This window comes from Trifolium pratense, linkage group LG2 (assembly GCF_020283565.1).
Source record: "Trifolium pratense cultivar HEN17-A07 linkage group LG2, ARS_RC_1.1, whole genome shotgun sequence".
Lineage (NCBI taxonomy): Eukaryota > Viridiplantae > Streptophyta > Magnoliopsida > Fabales > Fabaceae > Trifolium > Trifolium pratense.
Genome location: NC_060060.1, coordinates 31,609,008 through 31,630,510, shown reverse-complemented (window position 1 = coordinate 31,630,510; position 21,503 = coordinate 31,609,008). Strand labels below are relative to the sequence as shown.

The 21,503-nt window shown below is 30.9% G+C and overlaps 2 protein-coding genes and 1 pseudogene across 2 annotated transcripts; 1 reads left to right on the top strand and 2 right to left on the bottom strand.

Moving 5' to 3' along the window:
• Positions 1-2,979: 2,979 nt before the first annotated feature.
• Positions 2,980-8,198, bottom strand: LOC123910431. The gene is made up of 5 exons (XM_045961528.1): positions 7,736-8,198; positions 5,744-5,853; positions 5,283-5,654; positions 4,014-4,581; positions 2,980-3,474 (listed from the first exon to the last, which is right to left on the bottom strand). The coding sequence occupies exons 1-5, from the start codon at positions 7,959-7,961 to the stop codon at positions 3,443-3,445; spliced, it is 1,308 nt and encodes a 435-aa protein (XP_045817484.1). The 5' UTR covers positions 7,962-8,198; the 3' UTR covers positions 2,980-3,442.
• A 4,908-nt stretch (positions 8,199-13,106) lies between these two features.
• Positions 13,107-16,387, top strand: LOC123910430 (annotated as a pseudogene).
• Positions 16,388-16,698: 311 nt separating this feature from the next.
• Positions 16,699-18,193, bottom strand: LOC123904551 (xyloglucan endotransglucosylase/hydrolase protein 2-like). Its single transcript, XM_045954200.1, has 4 exons — positions 18,013-18,193; positions 17,670-17,770; positions 17,334-17,530; positions 16,699-17,089 (listed from the first exon to the last, which is right to left on the bottom strand). The coding sequence occupies exons 1-4, from the start codon at positions 18,191-18,193 to the stop codon at positions 16,699-16,701; spliced, it is 870 nt and encodes a 289-aa protein (XP_045810156.1).
• Positions 18,194-21,503: the final 3,310 nt, after the last annotated feature.

The following is a 21,503-nucleotide window of genomic DNA, read 5'->3' as shown; positions in this document are numbered from 1 at the left end:
ACTCCATTTTCTTTTTCTACCCTGATTATATGTATGAAACTTCCCGCCAAAAACACTTTTTCCCTCCCAAAACTATCTTTATACTCCCACCAAATTTTTTCCAATTAAATAATTAACTTATGTTTCTTTATTTGTGACGCAATCGAAAGCGGGAAGAATTACCAAGCTAACAAGAATATAGGTTTGCAAGCGACAAATTTGCCCGATAAAACTCTGAAACCCACTAGATGAAGGAAATAATTTGGAATCCACCTCCTTTCATAGTACACCAGAAAGAGAATAAACTCTCAAAATTTTATGATAAACATAATTTGAATGGATTCTAAATATGTTTGTGTCATTAAATAGGCTCACAAAAGAAACAAAATTTAAAAAGATGATATATAATTTATTCTAAATTTATGATTTTTTTAAATTTAAAAGGTAATTATCCTAATAATATATAACAAACTTAAAGAAAAACATATGACAACTAATAATATTGAAAATAAAACAAACTTAAAAAGATAATAACAACTAATCAGGATTCAAGCTCATCTTCTTCTGACGATGCACAATTTATTCGAAAAGCACATTTGGCCCTCTTACATCAATTTGTTGCCTAGTGATTTTTCAATTAATTAAATTATATTTTTATTTGTTTAGTAGTATAGTGACTAGACTCGCACATTTAAAAATTTGAAAAAGTAAAAAATCTAGAATTTGAACCTTGACCCGAGTAAATAACGTTTGATGTAGCTGTTAACTGTGACAATTAAATTATGTAATGTTAAATTTAAAGATCAAAATTAACTTGGTTGAAAAAAAATGCTACAAAAAAAAAAACTTAAAAGACAAAATTATCAAAATAAAACAAAAACTTTTTTTTTTTGCTAAAATGAAAGTCTAAGCTTAAACTAAGAAGCAATTACACGAAGGGTATTAATCCCCAACAAATCAGTTTAAAACAATTCACTCAAGTACGACGGACAATTCTCATAAACACCGCTGGTTGATTCCTTATCACACCCAAAATTTATTAGCGCATCGAACTTAATTTTAAAGATTAAATCCCTAAAAAATTTGGGCGCATAATTTTATGTTTTAAGATTCAAATTTTGAGGAGTAGGTCAAGGAATCTAACTAACATTGAGTTTATTTCACCAATAAGAAATTAGAATATAAGTGATGTTTAAAGATTATGATGTAAGGGGATTTCAACTAACTTCTTGTAGCTTAATCAACTCAAAAATATAAGATAGTAACTTGCAATAACACTAAGCAACTCCCTGTAAATGATCCCTTAAAAGTTAAAACCCTGCCACTTGCAGTTGCAAACATCAAACTTGTAAACTGATTGTACTACTCCATCAGAGTAATATTTTATTTTTATCGGCCGTAGAGTAATATTTCATTTAACCCCATAACCAATATATAAGGACATTGAAACATATAAGGACCGAGATTCGAATCCGAAATTCCGGCCACTAGACTACTTAAAAAAAAAAGGTAACATTTCATTTAATTAGCTAGTAAAGCACTACAGTGTCTTATTGTCATCCCTCGATCGAAGGCTTCATTCCAACACAAGTTGAGATGAACCATGTAACTAAGCAACCAGCCATTGATGCCATAGCATGAGCCATTTACTTTCTAGAATGTGATGACAATAAAGAACTAATGAATGAGAAGAAGCCTACCACTTAGGTTTTGCTAGACTTGATGATAGATCCTCATCCTGTGATTGTATCATCAGAGGGCACACTTATGATAGAATTTCAATTTCCCACTATGCTCACCACCCCAGTTCTAAATGTGGACAAAGACTAATTCACAATGTTCTAATACCAAACTATGCAGTAAAGAGCCTTGTTCACCAATGGTGCAATGAAAATAATGTGACAGTGAATGAGCCAACTACTAACAATAACAATAGTAGCAGCAAGAGGCATAAGAACGAGAATGATATTTCTGGTTGGAAATTGGCAACTGCTTCAATTGATATGCACTCTTCAACCTTTCATAGAAGGTGAATAGAGTCTTGCTCACTATGATGATGAGCTTGGACCTTTACTAATAAAAATTAACCATCGAAAAAAATTAGTCCAACATCTTGTTGAAATTTTTAATATGTGTGGTTCTAGAACATATGGTTAATCATAACACTGAGTGTTAATTTAAAACAACTAGTGAAGATAAAATGAGCCATTTAGTTTCTACACAGTGCTGCAGTTGAGCTTATATAAAATGTATTTTCTTGCCTTCAGATTTTGACAAAAACATCTAAAATCACCCACAAAGTTATGCTTCAGTGCCAAATCCTCAAGAGCCTATCTTTCACCTTTCAAGTAACCACCAAGAAAGAAGAAAGATTGAACTGTTTCCAGAGATCCAAATCTGCATGCAAAATTGAAAAAAAATGTTATATGTTAATTGAATTGGACAAATTCAATAACTTTTAAGTCAATTTCCCATATAAATTTGGCATCAACACAAATACAGTATAATACTTGTTTCTCTAACTTTACAAATTGTTCGGTGATTAAAGTAGGAACATATTTATGTCATTCCAATACAGCCAATATTTGTTTTTAATTTTATCTGCTGAAAAATATACCGCTTAAGACAATTTGAATATATTTTTTTCATTCGTGTCTATATTTGGCAGCCATTCTCCAATGTCACCTGAAATGTTTTTTTAAATCATTCCAGAACACAATGCCATTGGAGGCAAATTAGCAAACTTCGTAATCTAAAATAACAGAAGCATATAAAAGGGTAGCCATTTAACTTAGTGAGAACAATGTAGATATTATCATTAGGTAATACCATAAATTATTAAGTCCTTATTTATAGATTCTTATTTGCAAATTTGATAAAGGTCAAGTTTTTAAACAGCAATTAGACACTTTTTGTATTAAAGTTTTTAACATTTGTATTCTTATTTACTTTTGGAAGTGAGAAGGCAAGGGCATGGAAAGCAAAGAACTATACAGAGTGTGAAAAAGAAAAAGTATTCTCTTTGTATGTCATAGTAGATGCTCAAAGAACCCATTAATTCTTTGTATATTATACACTTGATCGAATACAAGGAATGGTTCTTTTGACATCTAAAGCCAATTTTGCTTTGAATCATGCTGTTTGTTAGCTTGATCCCTTTGGGATCAATTTCACACTTCATATATCATAGATGAGAGGCCTGCCAATTTTCTGGCTTTGACCTTAACCCACCAAAACTTTACAATTTGGTTGTATTGCATGCCAGAATTTAAGTATGGACATTAAGTAAAATTTGTCGGAAGCTTCTTCCTTTGTCTGCGCAAAACTTTTGAAGCATCATTAAGCTATAGTTCTTGTATGGCTTGTGGATCCTTCTTTAGGCAACATCTCCATGTCATTGAAATGTAATGTCATTAAGAAAAACAAAAGACACTAATAGCATACAAAATCCCATTAGCAAGATTTATCTACGCAAATCACCGCCACCTGCTGAAGCTGCACAGAAGAAAAAGGAAAGAAAAAAAGTATTAAGACACTAGTATGCATGTCAACTGACCGGAACTCAATTAATTCATTTAGTTAACAAAAGAATCTGAATCATCTGATTCAACAACTAATGCTTTTAAAGGTAGTAATCAGAAACAACTTCAGTCTTCAACAATTTCAAATACCACATTTGAAACCAGAAAGTGTATCAGAAACAAAAGAACCCAAGCTTGGGTCTAAGGACCATTCCATCATATGCACGAACAATTACTCCAAAGCTCTAATTTGAAAATAAATAAAAGACCAAAATGTTTCTGTACTAAAATTGTGCTAATTTTGTTTAGAAAAAGAAATACTTGTGAACTGTTTTAAAATCTGGTATCCATTACAGCAAGGATTAGCACTAGCAGCAACAAAAATATAGAACCAACACTTCAAAAGGATGCAAAAATAACGTGTCATCAGCATCAAACAAAACTTATAGTCAGTTCCAACTATAGCCAAGCAAGAGAAAGGAAAGCAGGGTTTATTATGCTAAATAAACTTACATGGAGAGGATGGAGCAAGCAAGTGAGACACCATCTTATTGGATCTCTCCTCATCTCGGCGAAGCTTGAATCCATGAGAAACCTCGGGTACACGACGTGACAGATCAGGAGGAACCCCAGCTGTGTGGCTAGCAGTATATGATGTAGGGGAAGCGACAGGAGAATAGGCTGGAGGATGCTCAGTCACAATGGATGGTGAAGGTGAGGATACTTCACAGTCAAAACAAGGTGTCTCGGCAGTTACTGGGGATATTGGAGAATAAGAAGGAGAATGATATGGTGAAACTGATGGCTCAGAGTGATCAGTTAACTGTGGGGATGGAGCAGGAGCAGGTGGGTAAACATGTAGTGTATCCTTTAAAAAAGAAGACAACCTGATTTCTTTGACTTTGCCAAAAACTACGTTATTAAGACCGAGATTTTTTCTAGCAGAGCCTCTTATGGTTTGAGCTATTTGTTTCAATCTTTGTGGCATAAGGCTCTCAAAACCTCGCATTACTGAAGCCTGCACTACTACCGGACTAGCTACCGTTGAGCCGTGTGCATTTGTTATTTCCACATACACATTCTGCAATGGCAAACAATTAGGCAGATCCTTGTTAATTGTTATAGCATCTGTAAATGGACTTACATCCAACTTCTAAAATTTCAATTTCTCAAGGTATTAAACAGAACAAACTATTCATTCTTAATCAACTCATGCTTTATACTATGTTAGTTTGATTAGGCAACGAGAGAAAATTATAAAATTGAAAACTAATAAAATTAGATGAAAAACAAGAATGTAGAAAATGGTAATGCATCTGAACTTCATTGTATTTAAAAATAAAAAAAAAAGGACATTGTTTTTCACCCACTCAAAAAGATACATCCTTTAATATCGCCATAGACACACACCATAAGGTATCAGCTTCTAGTTAGTAACCAATGGAGAATTGGTTTTTTAATCTTTGACCAAAAAATGCAATATAATAACAATAACACCAACAACAACAACAATAAATAATGAATCTTTCTTATGGAATAAACTTCAACAGCCTTTATATTTTAAGTTAGAAATTATGCTTTCTCTGTTTCTTCCATGAATATTTCAGTAAACTATTCAGGAAATATGAATAAAAAAAAAGCAGATAAGAAAATTTTGTTCTGATTTTAAGAGAAGTTGGAAATATGTTAGAACTTTAAAGTTTTGGCTTTTGTGAAACGGCAGTTATAAAACCAAAATTGCAATTCCCAAAATAATAAGTGAAACAGGTTATAAGACTACACCTCATCAGTCTTCAGTTGCAATCCAAACCTCAATTCTTCCTCGAAGTCATCAAACTTATCCAGGACTTCAGATATCGAGTTATGAAGAGTAAAATTAAATAGAATCTCGCGTATCTGCCAAATAGAAGCGGACTGCTCTGGTATTACAGTTAACCCACCGGGAAACTTCAAGATCTCAAACAAAGATGTGTTCCCAATTACTGGTGTTGTGAAAGTCAGGTTGGATTGCTGGAGAAACAGTTCAATTAGTGATGACTTCAGGACACTCAAGTGCACTGGATTTATTGGAACATTCATTGGATCAGAGAGAACGCCAAATACCACGTCAGACCAATTAGGTGCAACACTTTGGTGGATGGATAGGATAGCCACCTATTAAAAGTAAATAGCTTATGAGCCACTTTTTACGTCTAAGTAGAGACCTGAGGGAAAAAAATTAAGAGTAGAATCCTGGCTAATACCTTTGTATTTGGCAGAGCTATTTCACCAAATATATCATATTCTAATCTTTCGATGTATGGAATAAGCTGTGAGACTGGATTTTCCAGCCTGAAGGATGCCTGAACAGTAGCTGAAATTTGTTCAAGGAAAAAAAAAAAGCATTATCACTAAATTTGGTAAAGTCGCCAATATTACGAATTCAAATGGAGATCTTTAACACAGAAGATTAATCACATGAAAATAATACAGAAAGAAATCATAACAAAACAGAAAAAGAAATTTGTTTTCGCCAGTGAAAGATTGCTATTTGCAACCTAAAATAATTTACTTATTTGGCAGTAGTCACAAACTGCTAATCTATCAATGCAGTGGTCAAGGACATTAGTGAATTATATTTTCCTTCCAAGAGTTTAAATCTATAGAACTCACAGGTTGCTAGGATTCCTAATAAATATCCTAATATTCTGTAACAATATTTAAAAAATTACATATAATTAAAAACAAATATTGGTAACGAAGTATTGTTCGGCTTTTTTACAGCCGTAAGCAGCCGAATCTCAGTTTCTGAATATATGCTTGAGTGAATAAAACACTCAGTAGAATGAAATATTTAGACGAATCAAGATTACAAAGATAAAAAATTCTGAATGTAATTTACAAGAGGAAATAATTAGACTGACTCTGTTGCCTAAAAGATACGATGAAATGAATCTGTTTAACTTCTATATAATTAATCTAATACTACATGGAAAGTGAACATTAATTCGATTCTATTTCCAACAATAACTATTACTATCAAACACTTCTGTATAAAAGGATTTTTATTTAAAAAAGTACTCCTAACACAAATTGCTTATATGATTTACCTGAAGGTAAGAATGACAAACTATCTACATTTACCAAAACGAGGAGCACTGTCAACATACTCTGAGACTATGATTTGTTTATTTCCTTAAAGGGAAAGGCAGCGCATTTTTAAAAAGGTGATCAATTTACAAGATAGACACCATTTACCTATTTTCTCAACGTGTATAGTACTTAATTATATATTGATTATTTACAAATAGACCAAACATCAAGAGTGTCATCAATAATTGTAAAAAATGACATATGTTGCTAGCATTCCTCTTACCAAGCATAATACTCTCTTCCAAAGTAAGGAAGGATCTTGCCAATGAGTCTAATAGCAATTTCTTAGGTGGAAGTCAACAATAAGTCAATAGCCACTTACTGACGATTTCAACTTCCATTGTTAAGATAATATTTTTCCAGTTTTACAGAACACTGATGTAAATGATTTCCATAAACACGCCTCAGTTTGTCGTAGGCTTGTATGCATATCAAATTAGCATAAAAGGGAAGTCGAATCCCATGACGGAAAGTAATCACACACCCAATCAAACAGACAACCCCAGTCATGCACATCCAATGCTATCATATGGTTTGCTCTCCGAAAATCAACGATTTAGAATAAACATAAATCACCTATGAAGCATGGACACTCCTCAGATTAGCCGTGTCCCGGTGTCGAACACGCGTCGGTGTCAGACACCGACACTTATGATTACACAAAATTATATCATTTTCTCAAATTATTATCGGTGTCAACGTGTCAGTGTCTGTGTCGTGTCCGTGCTTCATAGTAAATCACAGCTTCGAGCAGATACTTTTGCAGATGCTCTTAACATGTTATGCCTAAAATCTAACAACAAGAAAAATTGAATCCCTACTTTTGTATTTGTCAAACATCAGTCAAACTCAAAAGTGATCACTGATCACAAAAACCAGAATCAGTATAAACAACACAATTCTTGAATTCAACAAATAACAAAGAGGAAAACCTAATTACACAACAAAACCTAAATATATGAATAAAGATCATCAGAATCAAAAACTGATTTCATCACAACTCAAATCCAATCAAATAGTTAAAATCTCATAATGAAATATCGAAAACATAAATTAATTAGGCGAAATTGAAAAATAGTGAAGGGAAGAGAAGAATTAATTACCACTATTCTTAATTATATCTTTAGCATCAAAGCTAATTACGGTTGTGTGTTTAGGAAGAATCCAGAAGATTCCAGAAAGAAAAGCCGATAAACTGAAAAAGAGAATGAATAAACACTTGAAACTGAATAATCTCAGAACCACCGAACACCGTCGTAAATCTTCTTCACCGTCGTTGTTCTCCCTCTGTTCTTCTTGTTGCACATATTCATCTCCAATTTTCCCCATTGCCAAAGCATCTGGAATCTCCCTCTCTCTCTCTCTCTCTCTCAATAAATACACAACGCGTAGTTTTATTTGAATAGGGTAAGTTAAAACAGTGATGATGATGGTGTTAATTACTGTATTAATTCAATTAATACTATAACTTAATTTAATCTCTTTTCACAGTTCACACTTGCAAGTTGCAACTGTAAATAACCTGTGAAGTGTGATATACGCTGGCAAATTTGTACCACAGTGTTATCACTAATTTCCTTTTTAATTTTTTAATTTTAGGATTAACTTTTTAGGCTACCGAACGTTGAGGAGAAGCAAAGGTGAAAAGGAAAGAGAATGAGTACAAGAGTATAAAGCCGGGGGAATATCCAATCCAACCATAATTTTATTATTATTAGTACTAATAATTAATAGTAATAGTAATAATAATAATAAATAATACTTATCATCATGTTCATGGATATAATTTTAATCAATGATGATAATAAAAATCCCACTCATAAAGATGATAAGAGGGATCAGAATAAGTTGTTGTATAATTGATTTTGGTCGTTGATTTAGGATCTAACAATTTAGATTTAAATAGTGGAGATTTAACCGTCTAATAAGGTATTTGATCTTAATTCTTTATTCTTTATGGAACAGCCAATAACAATTACTGCATTATGCAGTAACTATGCTAAATCTAAATCGCTATAGAAATGAGCAAGTAAAATCATGATAAATTAGTTGAGAAAATTTGTAATAACTTGAGTGTGAATCTGAATCATGCTTAAAACTATTGGTCAATTTTTACTTACTCCTATCTATTAAATTTTGGAGTATTAAGATGTCTTTTTCTAAAATCATAAAAGCTTAAGAAGTAAATACGTTGAGCAAGTATATTATCGTGAGTTTAATTTAATAGGTAAAACATCATAATTTGTATGCAGAAATTAGAGTTTAATGGTCCGTTTGGTACAACAGAATGAAAGATGGAGGAAAAAAAATTACGCAAAAGAATTCATGAACTTGGACTACATTTAATCTAAATTCATGTATTGATTTGCGTAATTTTCTTCCTTTCACTTTCTTTTTGTTGTACCAAACGGACCCTAAATTTTAGACACTCCACTTATTTTTTAAACAAAATTTGTTTCTAGATCAAGATGCTTGGTAGGTCAAATGGAACGAGATATAGCAAGGATCTTATAATTGAGATAGATCCTCCTCACTCATAACCAAAATTTTAGTTTTTTTTTGTTCTTACACACTCTCTCTGGCCTTAATCATAAGTAAATTTTCACTTTCTAGATTCTTTGGATAACTAATGTATATGGTCTATAATTAAGGCCAAATACATTAGTTATTCAACCAATTTAAGAAATGGAAATTTATTTATAATTGAGGCCGGAAGAAATATATATTTAGTAAATATGCTACTTATATATACTTTTTAAGAAACAACTTAAAGTTTTTACACATAATGACGAAAATAATCTTTTTTAGTCTTATCAAATTATTTTTACTTATTAAGACTATTTTTTCCTTTTTTTAAATAAACTTTTTTTTGGTTACCCTTTTTATATAAATAATTTAGTGGTTAAATTTATACATTTCAAATATAGATAATGAAATTTATAGTTCAATGTGCGACCACTATAATAATATTATAATAAGTAGCAATAAAACCACTTTTTATAATTTACATTTCTAAATCAACCCATCTTTCAATACACTTTATTTCTAAATCTCTTAGCATAAGGATAAGATTATTAGAAAATTGAAAAATAATAAAGAGAAAATCCATATTAAGCAAGGGAATATTAAAGGTGTTTGTTTTGTTAAGTAAAAAAACCACTTATATTGCAATTGGTTCCAAATCATTTGATTAAGATAATTTACATCTGTAACCAAAAAAAAACAAAACAAAAAATAATTTACATCTGACTTTTACCATCACTAGAGTAATTTCTCTCTACAATAAGTCATTAAAAATGCTATAAGAAAAACTAACATATGTTACCGATTTTATTGTGCAAGTTAGATTTCATGAACCTAATTTGGAGTTTTATATAGAAAGTTATGAATTCGGTGTGAGAATTTATATAGGATTCAACAATTCTCTCCTCTTAATCATAGTTTTGAGAAAGTTAGGTTCACTCCGTATCAATTGGTATAAGAACAGGTTTGATTCTCGGGTGCTGAGACTAAACAGGAAGAATAAAACCTGTAAATAAAAGATACGAATGAACCGACGGGATGTTGGTTGTTCATAGGGAGAATTTTATCACTAATTTCTATGTTCAAGTTGGACTTTATGAATCCAACTTGAAGTCACACATTATAAGTCATGAATCTGATGTGAAAGTTTATATAAAGTTGGATAATCTTTTTTTTTTTAAAACCATAATTGTAAGATAAAGTTAGGTTTAGTCCATACCAACACATATCTACATAATAACAAACGACGGAGAAATTGTAACAAAAGAAAAACAGAGGGTGGTGAAATACTATATAAGTGTTATTACTTAAAAAAGAAAAAGAAACTATGGAAGTGTTGTTTCTTATAAACCAAGCAACCTATGTGTGTGGAATATTTGTTTTTGTAAATGAAGTAGAAATATAATAACCCCCGCTGTACTAGTATTCTTTAATTGTTAATTAATGGTATGTGATGGCGTAGAATTATTTTTCATGCTTTTGTGAGAATTAAGCTAACAAATTGACTTTCTTCAACAACAAAAAAATTAAATATTTCGGTACACATATTATATGGATATATATCGTATACTGCTTAGGTGAATAATTGTGCTTAATTCACAAATATATTTAATATAAGAAAATTAATAAATATTATTTATAAACTAATCAGAATCATCAATCTACCTTAATAAATATACAAGTATATCCATTATGCAGAAGAATTCAGAAACTAACAAATTGACTGTTGAATTGAACCCGTAGCACGTGGAATTGAGAAGTGGTGCATATTCTTTTATGGTTTTGCAAAGTATGTGCATGTCACACGGAAATTAGAGGACAACTATTTATTTGGATTGGCCAACGCATTCCAACTCCTGTCCCATATGATGCATATATGTATTTTGTGGTACTATATGACAATGTCCACAAATGCATTCCAACTATTTATTTGGAGTCTCTATCTCTTGGTTGGAAATTGTCTTGTAATTTAGGGTGTGTTTGATTTGATAGCTACATTAGTTAGAATTGGAGGAGACTTAATTTAGAGGATTAAATCTATATTTTGATGTATATTTGAGATTTTTTAAAAACTTAAGGAGTGACATAGTAAATAATCATATGATATTTCAAGCACCGTTTTAATTATTTTTAAAACATTTTTTTCACAATTTTCTTAATTTAAAAATAAGTGTTTCTTCTTCTTCTCTTGTTTTAAGTTCAACTCTCAAACATAGTATTACATAATTTATAAAAGGGAAAACCACTGGATTTGTTCTTATAGTGGGAGATATTGATAATATGCATAAAGTTCTATTTTCGATCCTCGTTTGCTCTGTTGTAAAAAAAAGATAGAAGGGAGTTCAAAACTTTAATAAGGAATATGTTGATGATCATCATATATTAAAAACTCGAACTTAGCTAGACTTTGTCACGTTAAAAAAATACATGATTCAAACCTAACATATTATTTACTATACCATTGTATTTTAACAACACTCATTAATTTATTTTAATACAATTCATTAAACGAGGTTTGTAACATGCAAGATTTTGTTATTTATTTAAGATATGTTTGTATATTTAGACATCAATAAGACAGAAGAAGTCATAAGTTAGTTTGGTGGAACAAAAACACGAAAGTAATAGATTGTACTTTATTCTCTCAAATGTAAGAGAAAAATCATATGAACACACATTTTAACAACCACACCGTATTTTTATACGGTTGGAGGCTTCGATTCACTTTTCCACAATTTTTATTCATCTTTGGTTTCCGTGCAATATTTAAATCAGTCTATATCATGTTAAGTGTCGATACAGTATTTGCAAAAAAATGTGTGTAAATAGCACAACTCCAAATGTAAATCACATTTCAAAAAATCCATTTTCCAATATAAAATAGACCGAAGAAGCTATAACATGGTTTGGAGGGACCAAAACATGAAAGTAATTTTTACTAAGACTAAAAATAAAAATAGTTAACCTTCATTATTCAAATAGGAGATGTCTTATAATTTATTTATTTTTTGTCAGATAGACTAGCGATTAGAAATTTCACCCTTAAGGTGAATAAGTGAAGTGTCAGAAATTTAAACTCCGACTCTCGTATATATGATGTGATGTTCCTACCATTTCAAATAAGTTCACGGAACAATATTTTATGATCTCTACTGGAAACGTATGGCAATGGCATAAGTGAAGAGTGAGCGCAAGGCGTTTGGTACAACACCAAAGGAAAAATATACATTTAGAAGTATTCAACCACCAAGAATTTGATGTGGTGTGCATATAGCAACTTTCATGGTGGTTGAATTGTTGGCATGTGCCTGTCCACTACTGTGACAATGTAGCAACCCAGCTTCATAATTAAGATTATGTCATGTATAATAGACAGATAAAAATTATCAAATTAATTTAATTAATTAACACATAAGAAAAATTTAAGATATTTTATCAGAATAATTTAATAGAAGATAAATTTTCTCTTTTTATTACACTAGACAAGACTTAAAATAAAAAGATAAATTATGTACCAAAAAAAGAATAATAAAAAGATAAATTTAATAGAAGATAATTTAACAGAATAATTAATTAATACATTCCTTTATTTTTTGCTATTTATATTTTTTCTCGATATTAATTTAAGAAACAACATACTATGTATACCGTCAAACCATCTCTGAGCTCGATAAAAAAAATTTTGGACCTCATAAGGTGGAATCGAACATACAAGTCAATCCAATGACTCATACCTGACTCCGGTTGGATAAATATGAGGCGAGTATGACGTGGCAAAAGAAAACAACTAATTAGGAGGATTGACACCCTGAATTACGAAAAAGGATGACAGATTTTAGAAAGGGAGGTAATGCGCGCAAGACTCGAAAAAAATTCCCGGTAACCATTTCCTCTAGAGTTAGGGGTATATATATTATATACTAGGAGTTGGGATTAAACCAATCATCTACACTTTATAAATCACAAAAAATTGTAAGATCTTTTTCTAACTAAATGTTCATTGAATAACCAAGATAGAAAACACTATGATTTTTTTTATAAGAAAAGAAATTAAACTACTAAATTTATGAATTTTTTTACACATTAGTGTATAAGCATGACTCATCTCTCAGTAGTTATCTCCACTCCCCACTTCTACTCTTCCATTCAAATGTAGAATTGATTCCAATCCATCACAACTAAATCTTGTTTTCGCACCCCCCACCACCAATATTCAACACCACCCACATCATATTACCATCATCATCCGTAGCTAATTCTAAGAAATGGAAGAACATGGTTTCATTCTTCCAAGGTTTTTCCACTGGTGGTGGCAAAGGAAGGGATATCCAGAGCCTCAAAGTTGAGCTCTATGAAACAATTTCACCACTTGACCGTGGCGCAGAGGCTACTCTTGAAGATCAACAACGTGTGGACAAGGTTAAAGTTACTCTTGCATAATAATTTATGTTTATGTGGCTTTGTTTCACTGTCTTTTATGGTTTTTTAGTTTATGGTTGATTGTGTGTGGTTCTTGTCTAGATTGCTTGTAAACTTGAGGCTATGAATTGTGTTAAGGAGCCTCTTAACTCTGATTTGCTCAATGGAAAATGGGAGCTTTTATATACAACTTCTCAATCAATTTTGCAAACACAGGTGTGTTTGTAGAGCTGTTATATGTACTATTCTGGAATCAGATGACACTGTATCACAAATGATAAAGACAATTCTGTTTGAAGTTTAATTATCATCCTCGTCAAAATGTGGTAATTAGAATCCAACGGCGTTTAGATTAGATGACACGGGTCTCTTTTAGGTTAACCAAGGTCCTGGGTTAGAGTGTTAAAACTCTTAGGAAGAGTTTGCTTCTCATTTGAGTCCCACAAGACTCGAGAGATTAGGTTTTGTAGTTGCGCGCAGAGATACCTGTTTTACGCCAAAAAATAATGTGGTAATTAGTAGTACTTGGTATAATGATTCTAGACCACTCCCCTTTGTTCTTTTGATAACAAAATAGACTCTTAAGTTTCGGGTCTAACTCGATCAACCCCCTAAAATAGACTTCTAAGACGAGGATTGTCCAGCTTTATAGGTTTTATCTTAAGTCATATCTCTATGGAGAGCATTGAGTCTTTCTCAATATATAACCACTCTTTATTGTGGTCTAAGATTAGGATAGTTCATGGTTCGGAAGAAAAAACAAACTGTCCTCGATAAAACTTAACTGACATTGAATGGTTCATTGGTTATGTGTTTGTTTGAGTGTGTTTTCAAACCAAACTGAAACTGCCGTTACATAAAACTGAACCCTAAGTTTTTTAACTAAACTGATTCTTTATGAACCACATTGTGCCAAATTACTTTTTTTAACTATATTATGACTGATAAATAAATAGATACTTGGAGTGAAATTTTAATGATTGAGAATTGGGGTATAGATTAAGTCATAACTCATAACAATAACGAGCAAGTCAATTTTGCTTAACTTACATTCCTTGATTAGCTGATCTCAATTCAAACAAAGAATTATACATAGATTCTAATTCCCTTTTTGTTGTTTTAATTATAACATGATTGATTTTGCAATATGGTTTTATATTTATGTTCATTTTGCCTTGGTAAAGTGATAATTAATTGGTGTTAAACCATCCTAGAGACCGAAATTCCTGCCACCAAATGGAAAGATCTACCAGGCAATTAATGCAGATACATTGAGAGCTCAGAATATAGAAACTTGGCCCTTCTACAACCAGGTACTAAAGTTTTGGACATCTGTTTACATTGCGTAAATTTATGCAATTGAAACGAGAATAAAAATCTGGCTTTTATATGAGTTTTTCAATAGAAGAATTCAAGAAACTTTGGTGTTGGCGAATTTTAGTTTTGCAACGTATGCTGATATGATTATGTTTTGAAGACCATTTTCAAGATTTTTGATAATTCAAGTCCTAGTTAGGTGCTAAACGCCATTCCAAAAAATTAGCTGCTAAATGTATAAGTAAATAAATCTTAATAATCGGTTAACTGTAATTTAATCTGTTTAACTTCATCAAATTCATAATATTTCGTAATCTGTATCCCTCAAGTTTCCACTATTGTTGTAGGCCACTGCCAATTTACTGCCACTTAACTCAAGAAAGGTGGCTGTCAAGTTTGACTTCTTCAAGATTGGTAGTCTGGTATGTTCAGCTTATGAATTTTCATATTTAGCCTATTTGTCATATTTTAACAGATGATCATACGTTCAAGTCTGCAATCACAAATCTGCGCGTTCATGTAGTAAGAACATCAGTGACCGTAACTGTTGTATTTAGATCTGACGGTGCAGAAAGCAAGTAAATTTTTGTTAAGACTATAAAGTATGGAGCTTGACACCCGACCGTTTGGTCTTGATCTAAACGCTACCGATATACTGAGTATGCGATTTGTGACTAAAGATGATCCAACTACATGAAGAATACGTTTTCCTGACAAATGAGTGTACAATGCTGATTACAGATACCTATAAAATCACCCGGGTCTGGTCACGGTCAATTGGAAATTACTTATTTGGATGAAGATTTGAGGTGAGTTTTGTCAAACACAATATATATGCATATTGCATATATAAGATCAAAGTAGTACATAATAGTTTTCATCAATAATGCATTATTAATATTAAGTGATCAGGGTTAGAATTCCATTCTGATTTAGTATGAAATTCTTTCTTGTGCCTTAAACTTGACAGAATATCAAGAGGTAATAGGGGCAACTTGTTTATCTTGAAAATGGTAGATCCATCCTATAGAGTCCCTCTTTGAAGTGTGTTCTCCAAGAATTGCTGCTGATAGTGGATGTCTTGGACTTACGCTTTTCCGCATGAACTTATATGCTACCAACATTCAAGTCAAGAAATAAAGGTTCACTTTGTTTGTCTAGAATTTCTGTCCTTTTATGCTTCCTCTCTATTATATTTATTTAAACCAAGATTTTAAAACTTTGGCATAAGATGATATACTTATCATTCAAAATAAATGATATATATCATTCTCTTCTTATCCGAAATTTGAGAGATGCAATTAAGATGCCACAATCACACACCATCATTTCACACAAATGACTCAACAATTAGGCCATTAGATACATTTTTGTAAATTTCACAGTTGAAGTTACCTCTAAAATCTTTAGCTTATAAATTTCAATTTCGCATACACATTGTCAGCCCATTGAATTGTTGTGTATAGCAAACGCTATGTTGATTTTGGTAACTCTGCTTGGCTACAATGAGCTCTAGTTGGTACTTGTTCCACTCAATTGGTTTGAACTAAAGGTTAAAAGATTCAAATCCTAACAAAATTATTGAGCATAAATAAAATAGTAAAATACTGTAAATTGAGCGTAAATACTTAGAAAGTCAATTAAGTAAAATCATGAAACAAATTATAGAGTTATATCATGAAATAAAATAGTAAAAATACTGTAATTAATATAAAATATATTCTTAAATTATATCTCTAAATAAAAAACAAATCATAAACTATTCTAAACGGAAACAAATTTTAAATCCTAATGAAATACTATTGAGTTAGTCTATAGATAAACCTTGACACTCAACTTGATACTCAGGACTCAGTGGCTGTTTAGTACAATAATCATAAATAAAATAGCTGCTGTTTCGGATGTTGTTGTAGGCTTGTTTTTGAAGAGGGTTTAACTCCCAAAACTTTTGAGCATTCCACCAATACATAGAGGAATCACATGGTTGAAGATTAGTGCTTTGTGCTTGGCAAGCATTGATGCCAAATGATCTATAGTGAGCTTCAAAGGGTGCATCATTCCAGTTAATTGGAACTCCACCAGAGCCCCATGGATGAGTCCATATTGTTGCATAAACCTTCATTGCTTGTGTTCGATAACTTCCTCCTTTATCTTTGCTATTCTTGAACACTCTTATAGGGGTCCCATCCACAAAAAATCTGAAACATTTCATATAACAAACTACTATTTAGATTTGCAAACTAAGATCTTCAATTATTTTTATGTAAAAAAGTACATGCGATTATTAAGGATCTTCAATTTGATTTCAAAATGTCATCTCAACTTTTAGTTTTTTCAAATTCTTACAAAAAATATTAAATAAATAAATAAATTCTACAGCAACAAAAAATAATACAAGGCAAGAAAAAAGAGAGAAGAATAATGAGAATATTTGTTACATACACTATGTGTTTTTCATTCAGAAGAAGTGTGTAATCATGAAAATCTGCCGTGGGATCAAACCAAAAATGAAATTGTTGCTCCCTACCACCTTGCCCATTAATATAAATGTTTGTGTGCAATATAGGAGGTTGATTAAGATTGCCACCTAAAAATTCAAAGTCAATTTCATCTCGAGTAGGTCCCTTGTCTGAAATCAACTGCAACAAATAGAAATTTGGAAGCAATAATAAAATTATTTAAGTTTAAAGTGTAAACTAATACTATGAATTAAAATAAATTCATATATATACGTGCAAAAATAAAATCACAATAATATTGATATATTAGAAAAAGTACATAAAAGGTTGTGATGACTGCCGTTGAATCCTTTGGAGGCAACTTAATTCTCATGCTAAACCATCCGGAACCAAAGCTTTGCATGGATTGAAAACCAGAACCTAAGATTAAAACAATTGTTAGAATTTTTTTGTTAAATAATTTTATTGCCTTAAAATCACTAGAAAAGGTTAAAATAACAACATAAATTAGAGACAGGAAAATTATATTATTTATCAAATTTAGTGTCGCTAACACTCAAGTGAAGAAATTTAGAAATTTTCTTCTTTGAGTTTTTGTCACTATTTTAACTTTTTCTAATAAATAAAATTTGCGTATATATAATGAACTATGCATGTCTTACCGGAGTTTTGATCCAACGTGAGTTGAGCTTCCCGATTTTGATCGAGAAGTCGCATATTTTGTTGCCCCCAAAGAGAAACATAATTTTGCTCAAATGGAACATTGTCCCAATCAGCACTTTTGACGTGTGATAGAACAAGAATGAAAAACAACAAAAGAAAAGCTAGACGAGAAAAATTCATAGTGTTTCTTTTTAAAAATAATATGTGAAATTGTTTAATTGAGTCTTATTACAAGACTTTATATATAGAGAGGACACGATAAGACAGACATGATTGGACAAAAAATACAATAGAAACAAAAAATAATATAAGAAGTTGGATAGAGATATGACATTATCCGATGATGTGTTTGACGCACACATGATAAGAATCATGTGTTATGTGTCATCAAATATTTGATTGAGAAAAAATATGATACAAACATTTTACCATGTCACTATATCAAAAAAAAAAAAAAAATTACCATGCCTCTTGTCTTACCCACCAAATAAGTCCTAATGTTTGATGAGTCAGCATATATAATATATTTTTATTGTCAAGTAATCTAGTCGGCATATATAATATAATATTATAATAACTTATATTGAAGTTTATCATGTGCTGCCTCTTTTAGTTAAATTTTCATCCTTGATAAAGGCTCTATTAAAACAAACAAAATATATGATTAGAAAATAATTTATATAATTAAGCACATAAACTATAATTTTAAATATAAAAAATTAAAATTAATAATTAATAAATTATACACATATCGGTAATCTCATTATTTATAGTACATTATTAGAACTATATGCCTTGCGTCAAAAAAAGAACTATATGCCCTTATAAAATTGGTAAAAAAATTTGAAACTAATTAATAAAATTAAAATATATATTAGAACTATACCAACTAATAATCTCTTACCAAAAAAACACGAACTACTAATCCAGCTCAATATTATTATCCCAATTCCTAATAGGCTATAAAATATTATGGGTATGTTTGGATTTACTAATTTTTAAGTTTATGAAAAATACTTTACGTAAATAAATAAGTTTTTATGTTAATTCATAAATTCTCACTGACGAAAATTGTATTTTTATAAATTGTATTTTTATAAACTATTTTGATAAACTTATGAATAATACATAAAAATTTATTTATGTGGATAAATATGTTTTCCACATGCTCTACAATGATAAACTCCATAATCAAAGGTTATAATTGCTACTACCTCCGTCCCAAAACAATGGTCTTTTACGCATACCAATGCATAGTTTGAATCATTAATATTTTTAGTTTTCTTTCATGAAAAATTGTGAAAATTTAATATTGTGAAAATATCCATTGAGACAAATCAAACAATGTCTTATTTGCTAATATTTGTCTTTATACATTAGTAAAAAAATATGATAAAAAATAAATGTCAACAGTCAACAGGGACAATTATTTTAGGACAGAGGGAGTAATTGCTATGACAAGTGACAGCAACGGGATACAACCAATCCTCTTCATCTACCAATCTATCCCCTATTGAAACTTGCAACAACAAAAGAGTATTCATTTTCGATGTTAGACCATTTGCAATGGTGTACTATATATTAGGTATTTATGGTACTTATTAGGTACTATCATTAGAGTACCACTCATTTGAGTACCTATTAAGTATCACTTTTAAAATAAGAACTCTCTCTCTTCTTAAACCCACTTTATTTTTCATTAAAATATTCTTTTCATGGGACTCACTTTATTTTATATATTCAATTTTAATTAATGGATATTTACACAAAAACACAATTTTTTTTGGTACATCACAAAAACACAATTTTTGAATAGGCAGACTCATCTTCATCTTCAAAATTAATTGTTTTTTTGGTACATCACAAAATTAATTGTTTTTAAAATTATGTAATATTATTTTAAATTATTTTTTAATTATGTAATTCTTAAAATTTGGCAATATTATTTTAAATTAAATTTAAATTTTTAATTATTTTTTCGAATTATAAAAATAAAACAGTACATACTAATTTTGTAATTTTATCATTCAATCAATTTATATTATAAAATAGATAATTAAATAATAAGTTATTGTAATGATGTAGAGTTATTGATGGGACATATTTTAGAACTTTTTAAGAATTGCTAGGTTGGAGGGGTTAGGTACCTATTAGGTAATATTATTAAAAAATACTAGTAATAAATTAGTGATGTGTCCATGTAAGATCCATTTAAGTACTCAAATTTAAAGTTTTCCGTTAGATTTCAACTGTGAGATGTTTAAAGCTTCTTTAACTGCTAATGCTTCCCTGTGAGATTTGAAGTGAGCCAACAATTAATTTTAATGGTGCCTAAATTTATTTCATCTAAATTAATTCTAGAAGTCACGCAAGTGTGCATTCAACTTTAATTGTAGTTTAATTCCCATGGTACTAATACATTGGTTGGATTTTTTTTATTTTTTTACTAAACGAAACCACAAAGTCATTACAAACTCACACACAAAAATAAAGAAGTTGAGATTCAAATTACAATCGTGACACCTGACCTAACAATTTTAACATATTTTTATTGGTTGGGGTGTGACTGACGGTTGTATTCTATTTATTTTCTTGATAAAAGTACGTGGCTGTATTTTGTCAAAGTGTCATAACAACTCTATATATTTATTGCTCGCAAGAAGAAGAGTCTTTAAAAAAACTCTTGAGTAGATAACAATTTTGTTCAACAAAAAAAGAAAACCATTTTGTTCCTCATAATTTTCTAACAGCTCTATTATGTGACAAATAATAAAACTTGAATTAGTCTCCGACATTTTAATGCTTAAGACAAATTAGTTATCCTATATCATAGACATAGAAACAAACCTCGTATCGGTGCGTACCTTGAACCAGTCCCAAACCTGCTCCTATCTTGTTCGTATTAAAATTATATTTTTACTCCTCTTAACTTAGAAATCATTCAACAAACTCTTAAATTACACAAATCCTTTATTTTTTTTGTTTAAAAAATTATAAAAATACAGTACAAGATGATACTGAGTTGAGACAATGATTGGATGCCCGAATCCAATCGCATATGGAGTTAGGGTCTATCTTTTATCCGGTCAGAATTTAAAGTAGATATAGAATACTCGAATTCCATCAAATTTAAAGAAGACAAAATTCATCTTAATTTATTTTAAATATAAAAATATCACAACAAATGTGTTCTGGGCCGAGCGTCGAGCTCGAGCATCAGAGGGTGTCGAACACATATACCATCCGAGCACGTCCTAACGGTCAGATACCCTTGCGTATTGTAACGGCCGTAAACCGGAATGATGAGCATTTACTGCACATCAAGGCCTCCAAGCCGTTTTCCGGCAGCCACTTGATGGCCATTAATGCCATCAAGGGCCTTAGCCCAGCGCTGGGGGCTATATATATGCATCTCCACTTCATTTGCAAGGTACGCATTTTTATAGCTAAGAAAACCTTACACACATACTGACTTGAGCGTCGGAGTGCC